Source organism: Cynocephalus volans, chromosome 1 (genome assembly GCF_027409185.1).
Source record: "Cynocephalus volans isolate mCynVol1 chromosome 1, mCynVol1.pri, whole genome shotgun sequence".
In the NCBI taxonomy this organism is placed as follows: Eukaryota; Metazoa; Chordata; class Mammalia; order Dermoptera; family Cynocephalidae; genus Cynocephalus; species Cynocephalus volans.
In genome coordinates, this window is record NC_084460.1 from 52,446,082 (window position 1) to 52,466,717 (window position 20,636).

Genomic DNA, 20,636 nt, shown 5'->3' on the forward strand with positions numbered 1-20,636 from the left:
GGGCCGAGCGGCGGGGCTGGGCCGGGCCGGGCCGGGCAAGGGGGCACGGACGGGCGGAAGATGGCGAATGTGGGGCTGCAGTTCCAGGCGAGCGCCGGGGACGCGGACCCGCAGAGCCGGCCCCTGCTGCTGCTGGGGCAGCTGCCCCACCTGCACCGCGTGCCCTGGAGCCACGTCCGCGGGAAGCTGCAGCCCCGGGTCACCGAGGAGGTGAGCGGGCCTCTACGGAAGCCAGGCCCGGCGCGGCGGGGCGAGGCCCAGGCCGGGCGGCCCGTGCAGCGCAGGCCCCGCCTCGCCGCCCGCCGCGCCCGCCGGCCTCCCCCTCGCAGCCTGGGCCCTCGGGCGGCCGCTTCCGTGCGGGGGCAGCCGGCAGGCCCCGTCCGGCCCAGGCCCGGCGGCAAAGTCGTCCTCACAGCCGCGCCCGGGCCTCGACACCTGCGGGGCTGCGCCCTGTCGCCGGAGACTGTGGCCCTGCCTTCCAGAAGTTGCTGCGGCAGTTTCCGAGCCGCCTGTCCTCGGGGGCGTGCGCCCCCGTCCCTCTCTTCCGTGGAGACTGGCCAAGTCCTGTCCGAGTGGGGGTTCTCAAGTGTCTGAAGCAAAGTGGCCCCCCAGCTGGCCTTTCAGCCCCACAGGGTGGATGAGGGGCAGCAGAGACACACTCACTCATTGGCATCAGCCATCGGGTGGGTGCCCTTTAGAAGGGCAGGTGCAGCACAGGCGGGCTGCTGAGGTCTCCTGTCTGTCTGTTGTCTCTTCCTTCTGATCTAGCTCTGGCAGGCCGCTCTGAGCACACTCAACCCCAACCCCACGGACAGCTGTCCCCTCTACCTGAACTACGCCACTGTGGCGGCCCTGCCCTCCAGGGTGAGCCGGCACAACAGCCCGTCGGCCGCCCACTTCATCACCAGGCTTGTGCGGACCTGCCTGCCGCCCGGAGCCCAGCGGTGCATCCTGGTGAGTGCTCCCAAGAGAAGAGGGCCCTGCTGGCCTGTGTGTGCCCAGGGAAGGCACGGCTGCCACCTGCTGCAGAGTGCTCTGGCCCACAGGACCTCATCCGGCACACCTCAGACACTGTCACCCCTGCTCTGCAGACAGGAAAGCAGGTCCACAGAGACAAAGTGATTTACCCTACATCAGTTTTTGTGGCAAATCTAAGACTCAAACCTAGATTTTCTGAGACCAAGTCCAGTGTCCGTCCCTCTGTGCCCTGCTCTCCTGTCTGGTGTACAGTGTGCTCTTTCTCACGTAGCAAGACAGTGCTTTGGGTCATTCCGTGGTTCTGGGGAAGGTACCCGAGGGATGGGATGATGGCTCTGTGGGGCACCTCTGTCTAGACTGTGTCCACCTGGCCCTTCCTGGTCGTAGCCCCCTGTCATCCTCCGCCAGCACTGTGCCTCTCTCCCTGTGCCGCAGATGGTTTGTGAGCAGCCTGACGTCTTCGCCTCCGCCTGTGCCCTGGCCCGGGCCTTCCCGCTCTTCACCCACCGCTCAGGGGCGTCCCGGCGCTCAGAGAAGAAGACAGTCACCGTGGAGTTCTTCCTGGTGGGACAAGACAACGGACCGGTGGAAGTGTCCACGTTGCAAGTGGGTGTCTGGAAGTCCGGACCGTGTCCCTGGGCCCCCACCAGCTCGGGCAGCCAGAAGGGGTGTCTGGAGAGCTCTCTCTCCCCTTCCCCGGGGGAGGCGGGGAGGGCTGCTCCTGGGCAGTCCAGCAGTGGGCCCCCTTCCTCAGGCTGGTCTTCGTTTTCAGGGTCTGTTCTGTTCAGCCACTGTTTGTTGAGCACCTGACCAGGGCCAGGAGACTCCATGTTCTAGTACTAACAATGCCATTGGCATGCATGTCTCGCCAGCCTCTAGCCAGCACCCTCACATGCTCCTTCTCTTGATCTAAGAACAACCCTCTGGAGTCAGGCAGGGCTGGGAGTGATTCCCAGCCTCGAAGTCGCCGTGCGCCTGACTCCGGGCCCCTTTGCCCACAGCGGCAGTGCCGGATGCCGACTCGTGGCCTCGCCTGCCCACCTCCAGCCCCTGTCCCCACAGCCCGAGCCAGGGTGTCCTTTCTCCTGCTTCAAAGCCCACCCTTCACGTCTGACTCAGGAAGGCTGTCACCGTCAGCCCCCACGCGGGGGCTTGGCCCACACCCAGCTCACCCGTGGTCTCCTCCCAACGGCCTGTGCCCTCTGCCCCCACCTGGCCCCTGCCTTGGAAGGGGCGACTATTCTTCTGTCCCTACAGTCTTGAAACAGCCCCTTGTTCTTCATCTTCATGCTTGAAAACAGCAGCGTCTGATCACTTTGCTGTTCTTAATTCCGCTTCCCCCAGCATGCCGAAACCTAGTTTTCACTCCCTTCCTGCCGTCGTTTTCCGGGCCCCTGTCTGCTGGCTATTTCTCATCCTTCCTTGAAGTGCAGTGCACCCTCCAGAGCCGACCCTCTCTCCTGCTTCTCCCCACCTGCCCACCTCCTGGCACTCCCTGTGTAGCCTGGCGGGCACAGCAGCCTCACCTGCTCCTCTCTGGTGGTTCCAGCCGCCTCTGGGCCCCGTTCCACATTGCACCCCAGTGTCCACTCCTCCCCTCTGTCTCTAGGGAATTCCTGCTGAGTTCCAGGCCCACCTTCCACCAGATGCCAGCCTGGAACCCCGAGGGCAGGGACCTGGTCCTGTGCATAATAACCCCAGCCCCCACCCCATATCTGGTGATGGCACCAGTGGGTCAGTGAGTCCCTGTGGTCCCCAATCCTAGTGGTCCCAACTCTGCAGTGTGTCTTGTCTCTTGCCTTTGGTCAGCCCGTGCCATCATGCCTTGGGGCACCCCTACCCCATCCCCACAGCTCTCCTGGCCTTGCAGCCACCTCCTAACTGGTCTTCCTGCCCCCAGATGCCCTCCCTCCAGTTGCTCCTTCCTAGCGCCTCACAAAGGTGTGCGCAGTCACATGAAAGCCAGCAGTTCTGAGTGTGATCAGGTGTCAGACACTGCGCCGAGCATGCCTGCACCTGTGTGTTGACTTCCTTAGTTTTCACTACCGCCCCATGAGACGCGACCTACCATTCCCATCTTACAGTCAAGCGAGACCCAGAGACATTAAGTGACTCACCTGGGTTCCGCCAGCAAGGGGTAGAGCTGGGCTTTAAACCGCAGCTGTGTCTGTCAGCCCTTTTCCCCCAGTTGTCTTGTATACTGAGCACACCGGGGTCTGACTCCCGTGTGCGCTTTATTCAGACTCTCTCCATTTTCCTTGCCTGGGGACTCTCCTCAAGCCCCCACCCAGGGCCCTGGTCCCCTCGGGTCCCATGGCCTCTCACCTCTTCTTCTGTGCATTTAATGGAATGGTGTGTTTTAATTCCCTGCTGGGCTTGAGTCCCTTGAGCATCTCTGGATTCTCAGAGTCTAGCATGTGCCTGGCACCCCGTGGTGCTCACATAACATGGAACAAATAAATGAACGATCCCCCTCTCCTGCTGAGGAATCTGACGTGTGGTGAGGTGACCCCTCTAACCCAGTGCCAGGTGGCTCTGTGGTGGGGAGGGGCACCCGGAGCCGTCTCCTGCCCCCACACCTGCACTCTTTGTGCTCCCACCTCTTGCTTTGCATCAGAGCTCAGAGCTTGCCAGGATCTGGGGTCTTTGTGGTGACTCCTGGATTCCTTCGAGATCAGCCTTAATAGCGGTGATACAATTCCCAGGCAGCCACAGGTCTCCATGGCTCTCACCAGGTCCCCAGGGTGCTGGTAGGCAGGAGGAGGCCCACTGGCAGGCAGCAGGGACTGCACAGCACATCTCATATATGAGCTGTCAAGCCCCGGGTCTCTCCATCTGAGCTTTGGGATTTCGTTACCTGGGGACAGGCAGAGGGCGAGGGAGGTGGCCAGGCTAGCGGCATTGTCCTGGTGCCTGCCCTCCCTGACATGATGAGGCTGGAGGAGGCGATGAGAAACTCGAGGCTGTCCTGCGGCCCCTCAAACCAGTGCTGCTTTTCTCTTTCAACATCGTCTCTTTCCAGTGAGCTGGGAAGGCCCGTAGGCCCCCGGCTGTCTGGAGCTTGGAGGCTGGGGGCAGGCGGTAGGGATGAGGTGGGGCAGGTTGAGCAAGGCACCGCGGGCAGATGCGAGGAAGAGGAGAAGGCAGAGAGCTGCAGGCTGGGTTGAAGCAGGGAGCGCTGCCACTCCCGGCACACGCCTGGTGGGCAGCCACTTCAGGGACGGTGGGCCATACCCATTTGTACCTGTGCCCCCTCTGGCTACCTTTGCAGGGGGTGGCTCTGCAACCCCGTGTGGCTGGCGTGGGCCATGGTTTCAGGTTCCTGCCCCTCCTGGGTGGTGGTGGACACGGAAGCTCCTGAGGCAGGACCTATCTCCATGTGCCTACCTCTGTGCTCAGAGCAGTGTGGCATCAATGACAAGGAGAACAGCGGCAGCCAGACTCCCTCTGCCTTCGTGGAGTCTACCACAGACACACATGGGACGCTCATGAGACAAGCAGAGGGAGGGTGTCCGGGAGGGCTGGCGGTAACAGGGTTCAGGATGCGGGCTGCTTCTGCTCGCTTGGGACGGTCTGGAAGAGCTGCTGGAGGAGATGGCCTTTGAGAAGTGTATTGAAGGCTGGCTGGAACCTTGGTGGGAGGAAAAGTGTACGGGATCTGCAGAGGCCAGAGGTGGGAATGCCCAGTGCGCACTCGGGGCAGGCACGAGGGCCACCTATTTCAAATGGAGCCGGGATGAGGGAAGGAACAGGACATGAGGCTTGGAAAAGACCCCAAGCCCCTGAGGTCAGGGCTCCCAGAAGCAGGGTTCCTGGTGGTTCTAGAGGCACAGGGTGTCAGCTAACTCTGCAGGTGGTGGGGGGATCCTGGCTTCTGGGGAGGGGGAATGGGCGGCATGAGTCTTGCTTCGCCCTCTCACTGCCCCTCACTGCACTGTCAGCAGTCCTGCAGCCTCCTCCCCACGTCACAAGCCTCTGATGGCTTTGGGTTCCTGGGGGAGTGAACGAGAAGGGGACATCCCCCTCTACTCGGTCCCAGGGTCCCAGTGACATTCTTCTGTTTCTTCCTAGTGCTTGACGAATGCCACAGAAGGTGTGCGGCTGGCAGCCCGCATCGTGGACACACCTTGCAGTGAGATGAACACAGACACCTTCCTTGAGGTTCGGGCCCTATCATGCCAGGGCCAGGGCCAGGCTGGGGTGGGTGTCATAGACCCCAATGAAAGGCAGAGGAAGCCTGGGGGCTGTCCACACTCTGACCTGGCCTGGGAAACCCCCGGGCTACTTCGATGGAGTTCTGCCATCCACCCAGCTCCAAGAGGCCAGCAGGCCTGAGCTCAGGGCGTGGAGAGGACAGAGCCTCCCCGTCAGGGCCCCTGAGCAGGACTGCAGCCAGGAGCTGCAGGAAATTGGAGAGTTTGGAGGGTGAGCCTTCTCTCCTGGGTTTAATCACGCCTGAAGCTGCGAGAGTTGCAGCCGCTGGCTCCCAGGGCTGGTTCCGCTCCCACCACGCAGCCTCGCCTTGATTTAAGCCATCTTCACGTGTCTCTGTGTTGTTTTTTCCACAAACTTGTCCAGGAGATTAGCAAAGTTGGAAAAGAGCTGGGGATCGCCCCAACCATCATCCGGGATGAGGAGCTGAGGACAAGAGGATTTGGAGGTGGGTGGGGGCTGCAGCTCTGCAGGTCTGGCCTCGGGGTGGGGGGTCAGGGCACTTGGATGGCAGAGGTATAGCAGGCCACAGGGAGCATTGTCCCAAACTTCTCTTGCTTGTGCCTGCAAGGAATCAGCCCGTGTCCAAGCCCAAGGCCAGACCCTGAGAAGCAGATTGTCTCTGGAGGAGAAAGGGGATAGCAATCCAGAGTCTGACTCAGATTCTGGAAGCTGCCAGATCCAAGTCCTTCCCCTGCCTGCCTCCTCCAGCCTCCTCACGTGCTGCAGGCTCTCACTCCCAGGGCCAGCCCAGCAGGGCCTTTCTGTTCCTCGAATACATGAGTTCATGTCCATGTCAGGGCCTTTGTAGGGATGGCTGTCTATCTGGAATGCCTTCCCCCAAGATATTCTCATGGTGGGGGCCATCATGTTCTGCAAGTCTCAACTGAGACACCACCTCCTCTGAGAGGACCTCCCTGATTCCCAGGTCCATCTTCCCCAGGTGCCCAGGAACTAGAGGTACAGATGGCTATGACTTGGCTGCTTCAAGGTCTTTCAGACTGGCTAGGGGAGGATCGCTGTCTTAGTTTTCTATGGCTGCAAAACTATCACCCAGAAGACAGTTGCTGCAGGCAGCACACGTGTATCATCCCTCAGTTCGGTGGGTGGGGAGGCCTCTGCTGGCTCAGGGTCTCTCCCAGCTGCCTTCAGGCTATTGGGTGGGGCTGTGGCCATCTGAAGGCTCGCCTGGGGCTGGCGACCCACAGCCAGGAGCCAGCCTCAAGACCTCACAGGCTGTTGGCTGTATACTGCAGTTCCTTGCTGTGTGGACCCCCACATAGTGCTGCCCCCAGCATGGCACCTGGCCACCCTCAGAACGAGATTTTTGGGTGACAGAGAGTGAGCAGGAGTGAGCAGGCAGCATGGGAACTCCCATCTTCCTGTGACCTAATCTCAGCAGGGTCATGTCATTGCTTCTGCTGTATTATTTTGGTTAGAGGTGAGACACTAGCACCTGCCACACTTAGGGGGAGGAGACTGCACAGGGACATGAATGTCCAGAAACAGGGATCACTGAAGGCCATGTTAGCGGTGCCTACCGCAGACACGCAAACCAATTGCAAGAGGAAGGAGAGGCCCCCATGTCAGGGAAAGCTTCCCTGAGGAGCGACATGCATAGCAGGCCCTGCAGGATGGGTAGGAGTTTGCCAGGTGGCTGTCATTAGCTCTCGTCACAGTTGCTATGGTTGTGCAGCTCAGTTATCGGGTGGGCCTCAGGTCATGGGCTCTGCCCACAAGCAGAGCAAGTTTTGTTGAGAAGACGGTGTGTAACCAAAGAGGGAGGCCGTGGTGCAAAGAACACGGGAGTGAGCTGGAAAGGGCGGTGCCATCCCGAGTGCTGCCAGGGCTCGGGAGGGGGATGAACGCGGGCTGGAGCAGCCTTGAAGCGCGGTCCAAAAATCATCTCATTTTGCAGTGCTGTTCTTTTCTTTCTGGAAATGATACAATATTTTTTTTTCTCAGTGGGTTTTCTTGCCTAACAATACTTTGCATAGAAATAGAATTCATTTTCAGTCCCAGACATTGGAACTAATTTTCATTCCCTGATCCCCTGCTGGCCAGGGGGTGGGAGGGGGACAGGGAGCTTCAGGAGAAGTATTGGCTGCCCAGCACTGAGGGCTGGTGTTTCTAGGGTCCTCTGGGAGTTCTCTGCTCAGCTTAGCCTGAGACTAACCAAGCTTTCCCTGCGCTTTCCATAGGAATCTATGGTGTTGGCAAAGCTGCCATCCACCCCCCAGCACTGGCCGTTCTCAGCCACACCCCAGAGGGAGCCACACAGACCATCGCCTGGGTGGGCAAGGGCATTGTGTATGACACCGGCGGCCTCAGCATCAAGGGGAAGGTGAGGTGGGGGCAGCGTGGAGGATAGGGGCTGGGGATGGGGTGGGGTGTGGCCAGGTGGGGCCACCAGCCTTTGCAGTGGGGTCTGGAAGCAGTGAGGGTGCTTGGAGTTCTGCCCTGGGGTGGGTTCAGGGACAGCACCAACGAGGCCAATTCCCATTCTGAGAGGGAGGTGATTTCATGTGGGATGCCTGGATTTCGTGCCCACATTTCAAACAGGAGTCTGGAAACAAAAACTGGACAGGGGTCAGAGAAAAACCGCAAACATGATTAAGCAGGTGGAAAACAGAGCCCAGGGAGGCAGGGTGCAGGCACTGGAGTGGTTTTGTCTAAAGAAGAAAAGGGTGAGGCCTTTCTTGGCCTCACAAGGCCACATCCCCAAGTCTTTCGTGCCCACATCCCCAAGTCAAGTGTCTGGGATTTCTACGAAGAGGACACTTAGCAGTAGTCTGCACAAGACCCCTCAGGAAGCAGACGACCCTGTGAGAGCAAGGGGAATTGGACTCTGCACGAAAGCAAGTCACCTAGTAATGTCGCTGAGAGGTGGCCCTGGAAGTCTCTCCTGGACTGTGGCTCTCAGTCAGCTATCCCAAGAGGACGAGCATTTGAGGGGCATTGGTGGTGATCATGTCTGTCACCCTGCACGGCCTGCTGTCCTCCATACTGCTATTCGTCCCGTGTGCTGTGTTGAGCAGCTGTGGTGCACAGGTCCGGCTGGGCTCCCAGGGGCAAAGACTGGGAAGAACTAGGAATCCTGGGAAGGAGCCAACTGTGAAATGTATGCCCCAGAAGATCTGGAAGAAGAGACTCTAGAATGATAGAAAGCTTTGGAAGGCTGGGGCAAGCTAAGCCCGTCCAGAGCAGACAGTGAAGACTGGGTGCCCGTGTAGCTCACAGATGTGTCCTGTTGGCCCAAAAGGTTTTTTTAAAATGTGAATTAGTTACCAACATTTAAAAACCAGAAGAATTCTCATAGAAGACTGGATTTCTGGACTTTTATAGACTCAGAATATCTGACAGCTCTGGCCCTACATTCTCACCTGGCTGCATTTTGATGGAGCTGAGTGGCGGCTCCCTGTGGGGGTAGCCCACATGCTCCACCTTGCCACAGCCCCCACCACCCCTTGTTGCCTCCCTGACATTGATCTCCAGTGTCAGTTGCTATGTAAGGCGGGGATCGTGCTGCTTGTTTTCTGCACTTCCAGTGTACCTAGTGTATTTAATACCAGAGTGGGCATCATTTTTAACATCCCTTCTTCTCTAAACAACAAAATTATTTTCAGAACTCACAAGGAAATGAAACTAATAAAGATTTTTTTAAAAAAACTGGTGAATATTCACTTTTATTGACTATTATAGATAGTTTTATGCCAGTAAAAAAATTTAAAGGAAATAGATATTATAGTACAAATAAAGAAAACAATAATAGATTAACACTTTTAAGCAGCGTTAATGTATTTTTTTTTAATAGAAAAGAGCTCATGCCTCCATATTGATCTGTTGTGGTAATGGATTGTAGCATTAAAGTTTCCGTTTTGGGGTCTCAGCTTCTACAGATTTGACAGTGACTTTATCAACTGATCGTCACATGTTTATGTTCGGTACACAGAAGAGCCAGATCTGTCAGCTGGTCTTTACTCAGAGTTGAGCCAAGAACACTATTAATTTTAATTTTGAAGAGATTTCATCACATGCAACAACTGATACACAGATATTCAGGAAACATCTTTAACATGGGATCATTTGGCAGAGAGTCCTAAGAAATCCCATTTCACAATATATCCCAGAAATGGCAGTACTGACGGTGTGCTCAGTTCTTTGGGATCAAGTCCAGAGGCTTTCAAATGTCTAGAGTAAACACATTTTAAACACAATAGCTCCAGAGGTTCACACAGAACAAGAGAACTGGAGGGACTCGAGTTCTGTGTCTTCATTTTTACTGTCACCATGCAGTCGTGTTTCGGGTGCACTGCTGCCCAAAGCCGGCCCACACAATTCCCAGCTCTCAGAACCATCCTTTGCACGAACATGGTAGCTGGGTCTGTGTGTGTTGGGACCAACTGTGTAACTGGCTGTTATTAATATCTGTGTAGATGATGTTGCTTAAAGGGTAAGGAACAAGGACAGGTGAATTTGACGCTTTTATTTATGTGATTAAAACGCAGCAGTAGCCACAGCAATTGTTTAAACCTCAACCAACAACAGATTTTTGGGGGGAGGAATATTTTATGACTGACATTGTGTAGAGATATGCCAGCACATGGAGACAATAACAAGCAAACTAACTTTTAGTTGGTTAATCTTTGTTAACTTCTCCGCAGTGTGCCCCTGTTGCCTGCACCTGGCACTGGCTGCCCCACCATCCCAACCTTGAGCCGTGCTGTTGCCCTGGAGGCGGCTGAGTTCTGGCTGGTAGAACTGTGGGCTCTTTTCTCTTCGGATCAGATGCTTGTCTTTGATGCTGGCTTGTTGGAGGGCCAGCGTGAGAAGCAGGGCTTCCTGGGAATCAGTCCTCTTGCTGTGGCACTAACTCCAGTTACTTAGAAGAAAAACTGTTGTACCTGACCTTGCCTCATTTGGCCTTGGGGATACGTGTGCCTACATCAGCCCCTGGCCAGACATGTCAGTCCACATCGGAAGAACCTGCCCACACAGACCTTCCCCAGGAGCCACAGCTGCACGGCCTCCCGGGAGGCTGTGGTCTAGGGACAGCTGGACGCGCTGCCAGAGTGCAAGGAATTTTCTATGGCTCCAGGTCATCTTCCAAAAATGAGATAATAGCCACGGCCTCCTCCTAGGGTCTTGCAGACTCTGCGATATACAGAATGGCACCAGGGAAACAGTACACAGCTTTCCATTTAAACCAGCCCACCTGCCCCCCACCCTTGGAACTGTTCTACATCAATTTGGAGTGAACAACCAGGCTTTGCCTGAGCTGTGACTGTGTGCTTGGCACTGGGCTGGGCACTAAGGCTCCAGTGATTGACAGATCCCAGTCCTGACCTGGAGGCACTCACAGTCTCCCCCAGGGGCCATGAAACACAGCAAGCATTCTCTCAAATGGCTGCCTTGAGAAAAGGTGGTGTGGAAATTGTCACTTCTCAAAGAGCAAGCGAGATGGTGCCTGCAAAGCTCTTGGTTCTGCAAGAACAATCACAGCTTCGTTTCCAAAGATTTAAAAGCAAATCTGGATCAGTGTGGGCTAGAGGATCCCAAACGCATTTCCTGGGACACCTTTATACTCTTAACAAGTCACCGATCCCAAAGAGCTTCTGCTGATGAGGGTGATATCTATTGATATTTACTATTATAGAAATTAAAACTGAGAAATTTAAGAGATATTTATAATACATTTCAAAATAACAATGTAAATCCATTGTATGTTAACATAAATAATATAATTCTATGAAAATAACTACATTTTCTAAAATGAAGAAACAGTAGTGAACAGAATAGCACTGTTGTAAATTTTTGCAAGTCTCTTTAGTGTCTGGCCTAACAGGAGACAGCTGAGCTCTTACATCTGCCTCTGCATTTAGTCTGCTGTGATACGTTGTTTTAGCAGGACTATATCAAGAAAATCTGCCTCATGCATTTTGTAGTTGCAAAAGGGAGGAGTATTTTAGTACCCTTTTCATACAACTGTAGGCATTCTTTGCTATTACACCAAAACTCGACAAGTGGTGATTTCTTAAAGGTTGGTTAAAATTTGGAATCTGAAGCTGTATCAGTGAACTTCTGTTGCTCTGTTATGGGAAAATACACTGGTCTATCTTGAACTTTGAATGTACAATTTTGTTATATGCACGAGCCATTTGGAATATATTGGTTCACAGAGTTATGCAGAACCTCCAAATTTTGACACATTTTATTATGTAACATAAAAAAAATCACATTCGTTAATATCACTATCTGTCTTATCAGAAAAGCTCTTGAGTAGAGGAAGCTGTCATGGTGGTCGTGGATACACATTTTCCAAAATTCTGATTTTTTGCTTGAAAGCTCAAATGTTACCATTAGCAATAAATAACGTCAGCTGTTTTCTGGAAGTGAGAGGCTAACTTTGTTCATTTCTAGAAATATCTGCCAGATACCTAAGTCTGAGTAGCCCTCATTTGTCTGTCACTTGTTCTTTCAAGTAACAGTAGTGTCCATGACCAAAGTGGATCATTGAGCCCATAATCAAAGGGCTGCGCCTGAGGTACCGCTGTGGCCAGCTGTTGCCCGCCGGAGACCCAAGGGTGCTCTGTGACCCCCTTCCATTTCATCACACAGAGCCCTGAAAGTGTCTTGTACTTAAGGGGTGAGATTTTTAAAAATTAATTTCACTGCTTTGGCAAGGAAGTCTTTAGTGGACTTGGCATTGCTTTATTTCCTTGGAGGGCCTGGCAGTGAGTTCGTGACTCCTGACTCACTTGGTGGCTGGCCTCCGTCGTGCTGAGGCCCCCACACTTTGCCCACCATGGCCTCTGCACCCCTGGTGCAAGGGTCGACCCGATGGAAAAGGCAAATAACATCTTAGTGGCACCAGGAACATCGTTTTCTTTATAAAGTGGAGATGACGTGTGGGGTTGGCAGGACTTTATACAGTCAATTGAGCTACGTTTGTAAGTTTGATGTTTGTCCTACCTGTGGTTAGCAGGTGGCACCTGTGACACGGAGACCCGGGGCTCAGTGAACAGCCATCTCCAGGCATTTTCTGTGTGGCCCATTTTGCAAATAGTTTGATTCCAGACCTGAGGCCCTGTTTTTCCATTTAAATAATCCTGAGCTTTCTCCCAGATTAGGTCAGAAGAAATGGCTTATTTTCAATAGTGGATGGATCATTTTCACTCGACTTAATTATAAAAGCAGCTCTGTTTATGTCTAAAAATACTTTCCACTAAAATTCAAGACTTGTGTAATATGATAAGGATTCAAAAGTCACTTGTAAATTTCAAATCCAAATTGTTACATCTGAGGACCTGTTGTTAATTTAAAATAGGAACTTGTCAATCGGAGTCGGGAGCCTATAAAATGTAGAAACGTGTAAGCACTCTCAACTCGTTTATAGAAAATAACATTTACATCTGTGGCAGGAGGGTATTTCTGGCCGCCCGTTCTTAGACCTGTCTTAACCCACAACGTGATGTGAGAGTAGAGGGTGGAGACGGCCCCTTCTGGTGGGAGAGCTGGCAGTGGCTTGGGGGTGACAGCGGGTCCTCACCAGTGGTGGTGGTCAGTGGGGGCCGGATAGGTGATGTGAAAGAAGCACCATTGGTAGAGTGGCAAAGGGCAGTCTCTGGGCAGAATGGGAAGAGGGCACAGACTTGGGCTCAGGCGGACCCCAGGTCCCCACCGTCTTTGGCCATGACTTCCTGTTGCTCCCGGGGAACACCCCATTTGACCAGTGGGTGTTTCATGAGTTCTGTGGGTGCTCGGGTGGCCTGGTGTGAGGTCGGTGCAGACCTGGGGGAGCCCATGGTGGGTGGGGGCAGGGCTGCTGCTGGCCGGGCCCCACATCCACGTGGCTCACCTTCTCCTGGTCCCTCTGTGCCACCTGCAGACCACCATGCCGGGGATGAAGCGAGACTGCGGAGGTGCCGCAGCCATCCTGGGGGCCTTCAGAGCCGCCATCAAGCAGGTGAGTGAGGCCCGTCCTCTGCAGTGGCTCTCCCAGGCCTTCTCCTGAGGGCTCTCCTCCTCCCAGCTGGGTGCGGCCCCACCAAGCCCTATCCCTCCTCTGCCCTTGGGCCCTTCCCAGGCCCCTAGAGCTTCCTGCCTTCTATCAGGCTGCTCTGCACAGGCGTGTGTGTCCACCTGAGTGTGTCATCCTGAGGGCGAGGTCCCTCCATTCCCAGCGATTGAGGCCTGGCTCATTCAGTGAAGAAGCCTGGCCTGGTCTCATGCACACGGGGCAGGCAGAAGCGCACATGTTATCTGAGCACAGCCCTCAGCCTTCCTTATGTCACAGCTGCCTCTAGGAAGTGGCCCCCCAGGCCAGACCTCTGTTCTCCCACCCTCGGCCTCCTTCCTCCCTTGCCTTGGCAGATGCCCAGAGCTCATCTTTGCCAAGCATCCCTGACCACTTGGAGCTTGGGTGACATCCTTTGGATTCCCAAGGTCCCCAGTGCCATAAAAAGTGCTTATGAGACAGATGAAGAGTGTGCGCCGCCCACGACACACCAACGTCTGCCTCCTCGGCGGGGCTTTCCCAGCCAGCCTCAGAGAGGCGGGGCACATGTACCACTAAATGCAAGATGTTCTTTCTCAGAGGCGTAACACGTGAAATCTGGGTCCTTGGGCAAACTTGAGATTGAAAAGCAAAAGCAAAAGGCCTTGGCCCGTGGTTTCTCTTTCAGGCCAGTCAGGGGTCCACCTGTTTCCTGCTGTGTGGGGGAGCAGAAATCTCGGAGGAGGGAGGGGCTCCATCTGTGGAACCTGGTTCCTGGGCCACCACAGACTGTTCAGTGGGCTTGGGACATGGGAGGGGTGAGGGGGTAACTTGGGCAAGAGCTGGGGGCTGGCACATCCCAGAGCCAGGCCCAGCAGCTGGGTCAGCTCTTGCTTGTGCCCGCACAGCACCTCATGTAGAAAGGGTCTAACTGGGGTTCGCAGCTAGAGCTTCTTGGGCAGAGCCCAGGTGGGCTTCCGTGAGCACCTGCCATGGCCCATCCCCTGCAGCGCCCCGTAGGGGGAGGTTGGACAGGGAGCACATGCTGCCTGCACTCTCATGCCCTTGCTGGCTGGAGACGAGCAAGGGCCATACCAGTGAGGCACTTGGCTGGCACCATACCGCAGGTCCCCACTCCCTCCAGCCAGCCTGGCAGATGAGCTCATCAGAGGATGCTGGGGACAGGCCCAGCTGCAGGCGCTCGTGGTGGCTCCCTCAGAAGGGAGCGGCCACCGCCGTCAGCAGCACAGTGGGCAATGGCTTTGGAGGGTCACGTGGCGGTGCTCTGTGGCTTGTCTCTCCATTCGGCCCCAGCTACTGCTGGAGCAGAGGGTCCATCCTTCATCTGGGACAGGGTGACTGGGAAGTGCCCCAGCAGGGAGACTCGGGGTTGCATTCCCTTTCACGGGAGGCCACTCAGCAATTAGCGCTGATTATCTGCTGGCAGCCTGAGTGGTCTCAGGACTCCTCCACCTCCAAGGCTGCTACAGCCTGAGATTTGAGGGGTGCTTAGGACAAAGATCCCCCTCCCACAGGACCCCTAGATTGGAGGCTCCACTTGGCCTTGACGTCTCTTTGTTGGTCTCTTAAAAACGAATGTGCCTCAATTTGAGCCACAAAAAGAAAAATAATGGTAGTGAATAAAATAAGAATCCATGCATCCATTGAGGTAGGAATAAACTATTGAATGAATAAGTAGATGCGGTGGGGGAGAACTGTTTATTACAGTGGAATGTGTCCCAGGGCACATGTCCCAGGGCACATCCCAGGACCGCACAATGAACCTCCTGATGCAATGCACAGGAATGGCACAGCCCTTCTGGGAACTACTGCCAAAATTACATAACCCGAATGTGGTCACAAGGGAACAGTCAACAAACCCAGCATCAAAAGTGCCAAGGTCACAAAAGACAAAGCCAGATGGCACAAGTGTCCAGATGAAAGAGACCAGGGTGTAGTGGGATTGGGTTGACATCAGTGCAGCAAAGGAAATCAGGGCAATGCCCAGAGATAACAGGATCGCGTCTTCGACAACCCGATGCCACCCACTGCACTGTGATCGCAGGAGATGCTGATGTGGGTGGTGTCTGGGTGAAGGGAGTCCCCAAATTGTTTGTGCTATTTTTTTTTTTTTTTTTGGCAAATGTTTTGGTAAATTTAATGTTATTTCACAGTGAAATGTTTAAGATGTTCTTAAAAAGACAGGCTATGCCATCCAAAGATGTGAAAGACACCGGGAGCAGGGAGGCACTGGGTTCAGGGCATCAATGCCCCTCCAAGAACACTGCTTCATTTTGATAACACCCTGGCTGCTGGTGGGACCATGCCCACACCCCAGCGTGGCAGAGACCTCCCAGCTGTCTCCAAGGCCATCCAACTCCATCTTTGGCCCCCCTCTCTGTTCAGCTGATGGCTCCCACATGTACCCAGGCATGCCCTGGGAGTGTGTGACAGTGACAACTCCTGGGCCCCTCTCCAGCTCTTCTGAGCCCTGGGCTTTTTCTGTTACCCATGGTGGCTGGGAGATGGGGCTTTGAGAAGCTGTCCTGGGACTGGCTGGGAGGGCCCTAGGAACAGGGTTGTTGATGGTCCCTGTATCCCATTTCTCAGCATCAGATAACTGTCACTTCACACTTAAATCTCTGTGAGGCTGCACTCTCCCTGACCCCCGTGCGTATGTGTGTACATTGAGGGATGCTGATCGCTGGCCACATCTATGGATGAGGAGGCAGAGGTGGTGGCCAGCTCAAGCAGCTTGTGAGTGGCAGAGTCAGGACTCAAACCCGCCGTCCCCTACTTGGTCCCATCCCACTGCACCACGTGGGCGTTGCTGGGCCAGGCTCAGAAACCCCCTAGGGAGGGCGCATGAGCCCCAAAAGTTGCCAGGATGGCACCTGAGGTGGCCGGGAGGGCTGAACTCTGCTCTCTGCACCTTGGGGCTGTCTGTGTGTCTGTCTGTCTGTCCCCTGCTGTCTGCAGGTCCCCTACCCCAGCCTCCAGCCTGTAACGGAAGCCTCTGCTCCTTTTCCCTCCAGGGCTTCAAAGACAACCTCCATGCCGTGTTCTGCTTGGCCGAGAACTCGGTGGGGCCCAATGCGACAAGGCCTGATGACATCCACCTGCTGTACTCAGGGAAGTAAGTCCTCTCCCCTCCCTCACCCAGATCACCAGCCCGTGCCTCCCAACCCCTTGGCAGGCTGTCCCTATTCAAACTCATTGCCTCCTCCTACCCAGGGCCAGGCTGGGTCAGCCCCAAGCCAAGCCCAGGGTGGGAATAGATCCCACACTGCGACCTGCCTCCAGCGCCCTGCTCACTCTAGGCCTGTTGGGTGCCTTGGCAGCAGGTGGCTGGCCCCTAGAAATGCCTGGGAGCTTTGGTAGCAGGGGGATCTCATGTGAGTGGCCTGTGGCACCTGGATGAGAGGCTGGGCTCCTTCAGGGTGCCTGGCCCAGGAACTTAGGGTCCACCCTGTGTGAGTAGGATGAACCTTTCCAACCTTTAGCCTTGACATTCTTTGGGTGTCTGAAGCCCTGCCCCCCAGATTCCCTGCATGAGGACTCTCCCTGCATCGCCCCTCGAGATCAGCCCTTGGACTGCTCCTTCTCAGCTACAGAAGGACATACTTGAAAGTCAGAGCCAGGGAGCAGGTGGCCCCAGGATTCAGAGCAGGAGAGTCCTCCCACCCCACCCCCAAATGCTGGTGTTGAGTAGCACCTCACAGCTGTCACCTGTGTCCTCCCCCTCATTTACCCAGTACCAGGCACAGTATGCCAAATGCTGGCCCAACCCACTTCATACCACCCGCCTGACAGATAAGGAAACTGAGGCACAGGGGAGCTAAGCAGCTTGCCCCTGGTTCACAGCTAAGAGCAGCAGGATAGGGCATTGCTGTGGGGATGGGGTGTCCCTGCCTTCTCTATAAGGACAAGCAGCTCTAAGTGGGCCTCTCCCAGTTCCAAGGGGACTCAGAGAGTCCCACACCTGAGCTGGTGTCTCTGCTACACCCAGAACTGTGGAAATCAACAACACGGATGCTGAGGGCAGACTGGTGCTGGCGGACGGTGTGTCCTATGCCTGCAAGGACCTGAGTGCTGACATCATCCTGGACATGGCCACGCTGACGGGGGCGCAGGTGGGTGGCACTGCAGCCCCAGGGGCCTGAACCCTGCCTCGACCTCAGGGTGGGGTCTGCAGTCACTAGATTTTTATAACCAGGCTGAGGAGGTGGGAGGAGATTGTTTGGTGGGTCAGCGAGGGCACTGCCCACGTGAGCTCCTGGAACCGAGGTGCTTAACGTTGATGGGTCTCACTTTTTCTTGCTTTCTTCCTTCTTTCTGGTTTTTCACTGCCTCTCTTTTGGCTTCTCCATTTTTCTGTCTGCCTCTCGGTCCCTCTCTTGTCTTTTGTGTTTCCTGCCTTCTCCGTCCTGGGTGCTTCCTGCATGCCCACCCTCCCAGGGCATCGCCACGGGGAAGCACCATGCTGCAGTGCTCACCAACAGCGCCCAGTGGGAAGCGGCCTGCGTGACAGCCGGCAGGAAGTGCGGGGACCTGGTGCACCCGCTGGTGTACTGTCCTGAGCTGCACTTCAGCGAGTTCACCTCGGCCGTGGCTGACATGAAGAACTCAGTGGCGGTAGGTTTGAAGCCTGCACGGGTGGGGCAGGATAAGCAGAGCCCTGCCCTCAGGGAGCTAGGCATCCAGGGGACAGAGTGCCCCAAGCAGCAGCAGCAGCGTCAACCAGGCCCACAGGGGCAGGTCAGGGTTCAGATCCTGTCCCGGAAGAGGGCATGCAGGAGGAGTGTCCGAGGGGGCTGTCCCTCCCCTGATCCCCCTGCCACACAGCTGGGGCCTTTATTCCCCACTCCTGGGTCTGACTCGGTCACCCCCCTCATGCCCTCTGTGGGCTTTCCCCTCGTCCTGGGCAGAGACAGACACTGTCCCCCCGGCTCCCCTCAGGACCGAGACAACAGCCCCAGCTCCTGCGCTGGCCTCTTCATTGCCTCACATATCGGCTTCGACTGGCCCGGGGTCTGGGTCCACCTGGACATCGCTGCCCCTGTGCATGCCGTGAGTGTTAGGGCTGCCAAGGCTGCCCGATGCAGCTGCCTCTCCCACGCAGTGTTCCTCCCACCATCCCCACCACTGGCTGGGCTGGTACCACCTTCCCCTCCATACAAAGCCCCTGCCTGGCTCTGGAGCTGTCAGTGGAACTTATTAGCAATGTTCTGAGTTGTGGGTCACGTTGTCCGAGGCCCAGCCTCTGGCCAGCTGTGGTTCCCCCGACCTCTGGTCTCATCTTCCCTGGGATTGGAGTGGGTGCTGTGTATTCCTTCCCCAGCCAGCCCACCCTCAGCAGGAGGCCCAGAGCCCTGGGGATCACCCTTCCCCACCCAAGGAGATCTGGGGGCTGGGCCCGAGCATACAGGGCTGTGCCCATTGCCTGCCCCATCTGCTGGCCTGAGTGTGTCAGAACTGCAGCAGGATGGCGCAAGACTCCAGCTGTGGCCCAGGACCTCTGTACAGAGAAGGGCAGGGGACACGCAGGAAGCCCCTTGCTGCAGAGGTCTGGTGGGTAGAAGGGCCTCCGCAAGCCCAGGTCTCTGCCCGCCCTCTGCCCGCAGGGTGAGCGAGCCACGGGCTTCGGCGTGGCGCTCCTGCTGGCGCTCTTTGGCCGTGCCTCTGAGGACCCTCTGCTGAACCTGGTGTCCCCGCTGGGCTGTGAGGCAGACACACAGGAGGGCGACGTGGGAAGGGACTCCAAGAGACGCAGGCTCGTGTGAGGGCGTGGCCCCTGCCTCAGCCCACTACGCAGGCTCTTATACCTCACTTTGCACTGATTAATTTTAAACAATTGAAAGATTATACCTTAAGTGAGTTTGGGTTTGTTTTTTGTTCGTAACTGTGGTGGTGATGGAAACAGCTCGTTCCCATGCCTTGGAAGACAGCTGAGGCATTGGTGCGGCCACCAGGAATGGGCCACAGAACGTCGGGTTTGTTTCTGCCTGAGCTACCTGCAGGCCTCGCTTGCCAGCTTCTGCAGACCGTGCTGCCCCTGACCTCTGGCGCCACCTTGTCCCTGGGACCTCCTGCCCCCACCAGTGCGGTGGCAGGTGCCTACGCACCACTCTCTGGCCCCGGGTCCTGCAGATGGCACCTGTGCTGCAGAGAGCCCAGGCTCTTGCTCCAGTGGGGCCACCAGCACATCCAGCCTGCCCACTGCTTTGACACATGGAGATGACCAGCCACGGGACCCAATTTGACTGAGCAAGAGGAGTCATGCTCCAACCCTCAGAGGTTGAATTAAATACAGCCACACCACAATTTTGCGATGTCTCGTTCTTTCTCCCGTTCCTCTGTTTTAGAAACAAACCGGGTCCTGCTTTAGGATCCTGCTGGTTAACCTCACTTTGTGGACAAGGGCCCTGGGGCCTGGGGAAGAAAGATGGGGGCCCTTGAGTCCAGGCCTGCACAGCCTGCCAGTGCAGTTTTCTGAGGGTGCACAGACTCCAGGTGGAGACTCCTGGGCTTCCTGGCCTCTCCTACAATCTTGCAGTCTGCAGGGAAGGCTGTTCTGACCCCCAGCACATCCCAGGGCGTATCTTGTACACCATCAAGTGTGTCTCCTCAGCACTGAAGCCCCCTGGGCACCATCCTAGGTGATGAAAGGCAGTACCCAGAAACCAATTCTGATTTCCCAGGAGCCTGGCCAGGATTCAGGGAGATCCCTCACACACACCTGGGCCTCAGGTCAAGCAGATGAGGCAGGCCGCACAGCACCTGGGAGTCAGCTTCCCAGAAGTGTGGGTGGCAGTGCAGGGCACACAGAGACAAAGTCCCCGCCACCCACACTCTTGTCTTCCACCGCAGTGCGGCTGCCTGGGGCCCAGAGGAAGAGATGAGGGCGAGGAGGCAGCTGCCCACACCTCTTCTGCTGGGCGCTGAGCAGCGAGAACTCGGCTGCAGGGCTGTAGGACATTCGTCCCCAGGCTGCCCCTGAGCCCACTGACACCCTCACTCCAAGGTCCCCAGACTCTGCGTCCCTCCACAGCCCTGGAAATCAAGGCGACTCTTTCTGGACTTGAACTTGATCCCAAGCAAATGTTTATTAACTGCCTGCTGTGTACACACCTCTAGCTGTGCCTGAAAAGGCAGGAACCAGCTCCAAGGCCTGGTGCTGTCAGACACTGTTGCCCAACGGAGTAACAGTGATCGTAGGCAGTGGCCAAACGAGCAGGAGACAGCAGGCTTCTGAGCAGAGAGAGGCGCGGCTGCGCTGGAGGGTCCAGGAGCCTTCACGAGTCATTAGCTTGCTTAATGGAGTTGCGATGGGCAGCTCTCACCAGCTCTCGCCAGCTTCCTTCTTAGACACCCAGAGGAGGCAGAGGTCACCGAGGTGGTCTGGCTCCTCCGGGGCAGCTGGCACTGTCCACTCCCCCCACCAGGGGCT

General features: G+C 56.0%; 1 protein-coding gene across 2 annotated transcripts; it reads left to right on the forward strand.

Moving 5' to 3' along the window:
- On the forward strand, positions 1-19,510 carry NPEPL1 (aminopeptidase like 1). 2 transcript variants are annotated; one of them, XM_063111279.1, is made up of 12 exons: positions 1-210; positions 769-954; positions 1,414-1,584; positions 5,050-5,139; positions 5,557-5,638; positions 7,392-7,534; positions 13,079-13,156; positions 16,222-16,322; positions 17,196-17,319; positions 17,645-17,821; positions 18,146-18,256; positions 18,811-19,510. In XM_063111279.1, exons 1-12 carry the CDS (start codon positions 61-63, stop codon positions 18,967-18,969), a joined length of 1,572 nt encoding a protein of 523 aa, XP_062967349.1. In that variant the 5' UTR covers positions 1-60; the 3' UTR covers positions 18,970-19,510. The 2 variants fall into 2 exon arrangements, with proteins under 2 accessions (XP_062967349.1, XP_062967358.1); XM_063111288.1 differs by having other exon boundaries at positions 18,115-18,256; positions 18,811-18,900.
- The last annotated feature ends 1,126 nt before the right edge of the window (positions 19,511-20,636 follow it).

Bases quoted from the DNA above. Each gene is read 5' to 3' on its own strand.
- NPEPL1 (XM_063111279.1), top strand. From the start codon at position 61: ATGGCGAATGTGGGGCTGCAGTTCCAGGCGAGCGCCGGGGACGCGGAC. The intron at 5,639-7,391 runs GTGGGTGGGGGC...CGCTTTCCATAG, and splicing joins GAGGACAAGAGGATTTGGAG to GAATCTATGGTGTTGGCAAA. The intron at 18,257-18,810 runs GTGAGTGTTAGG...CTCTGCCCGCAG, and splicing joins TCGCTGCCCCTGTGCATGCC to GGTGAGCGAGCCACGGGCTT.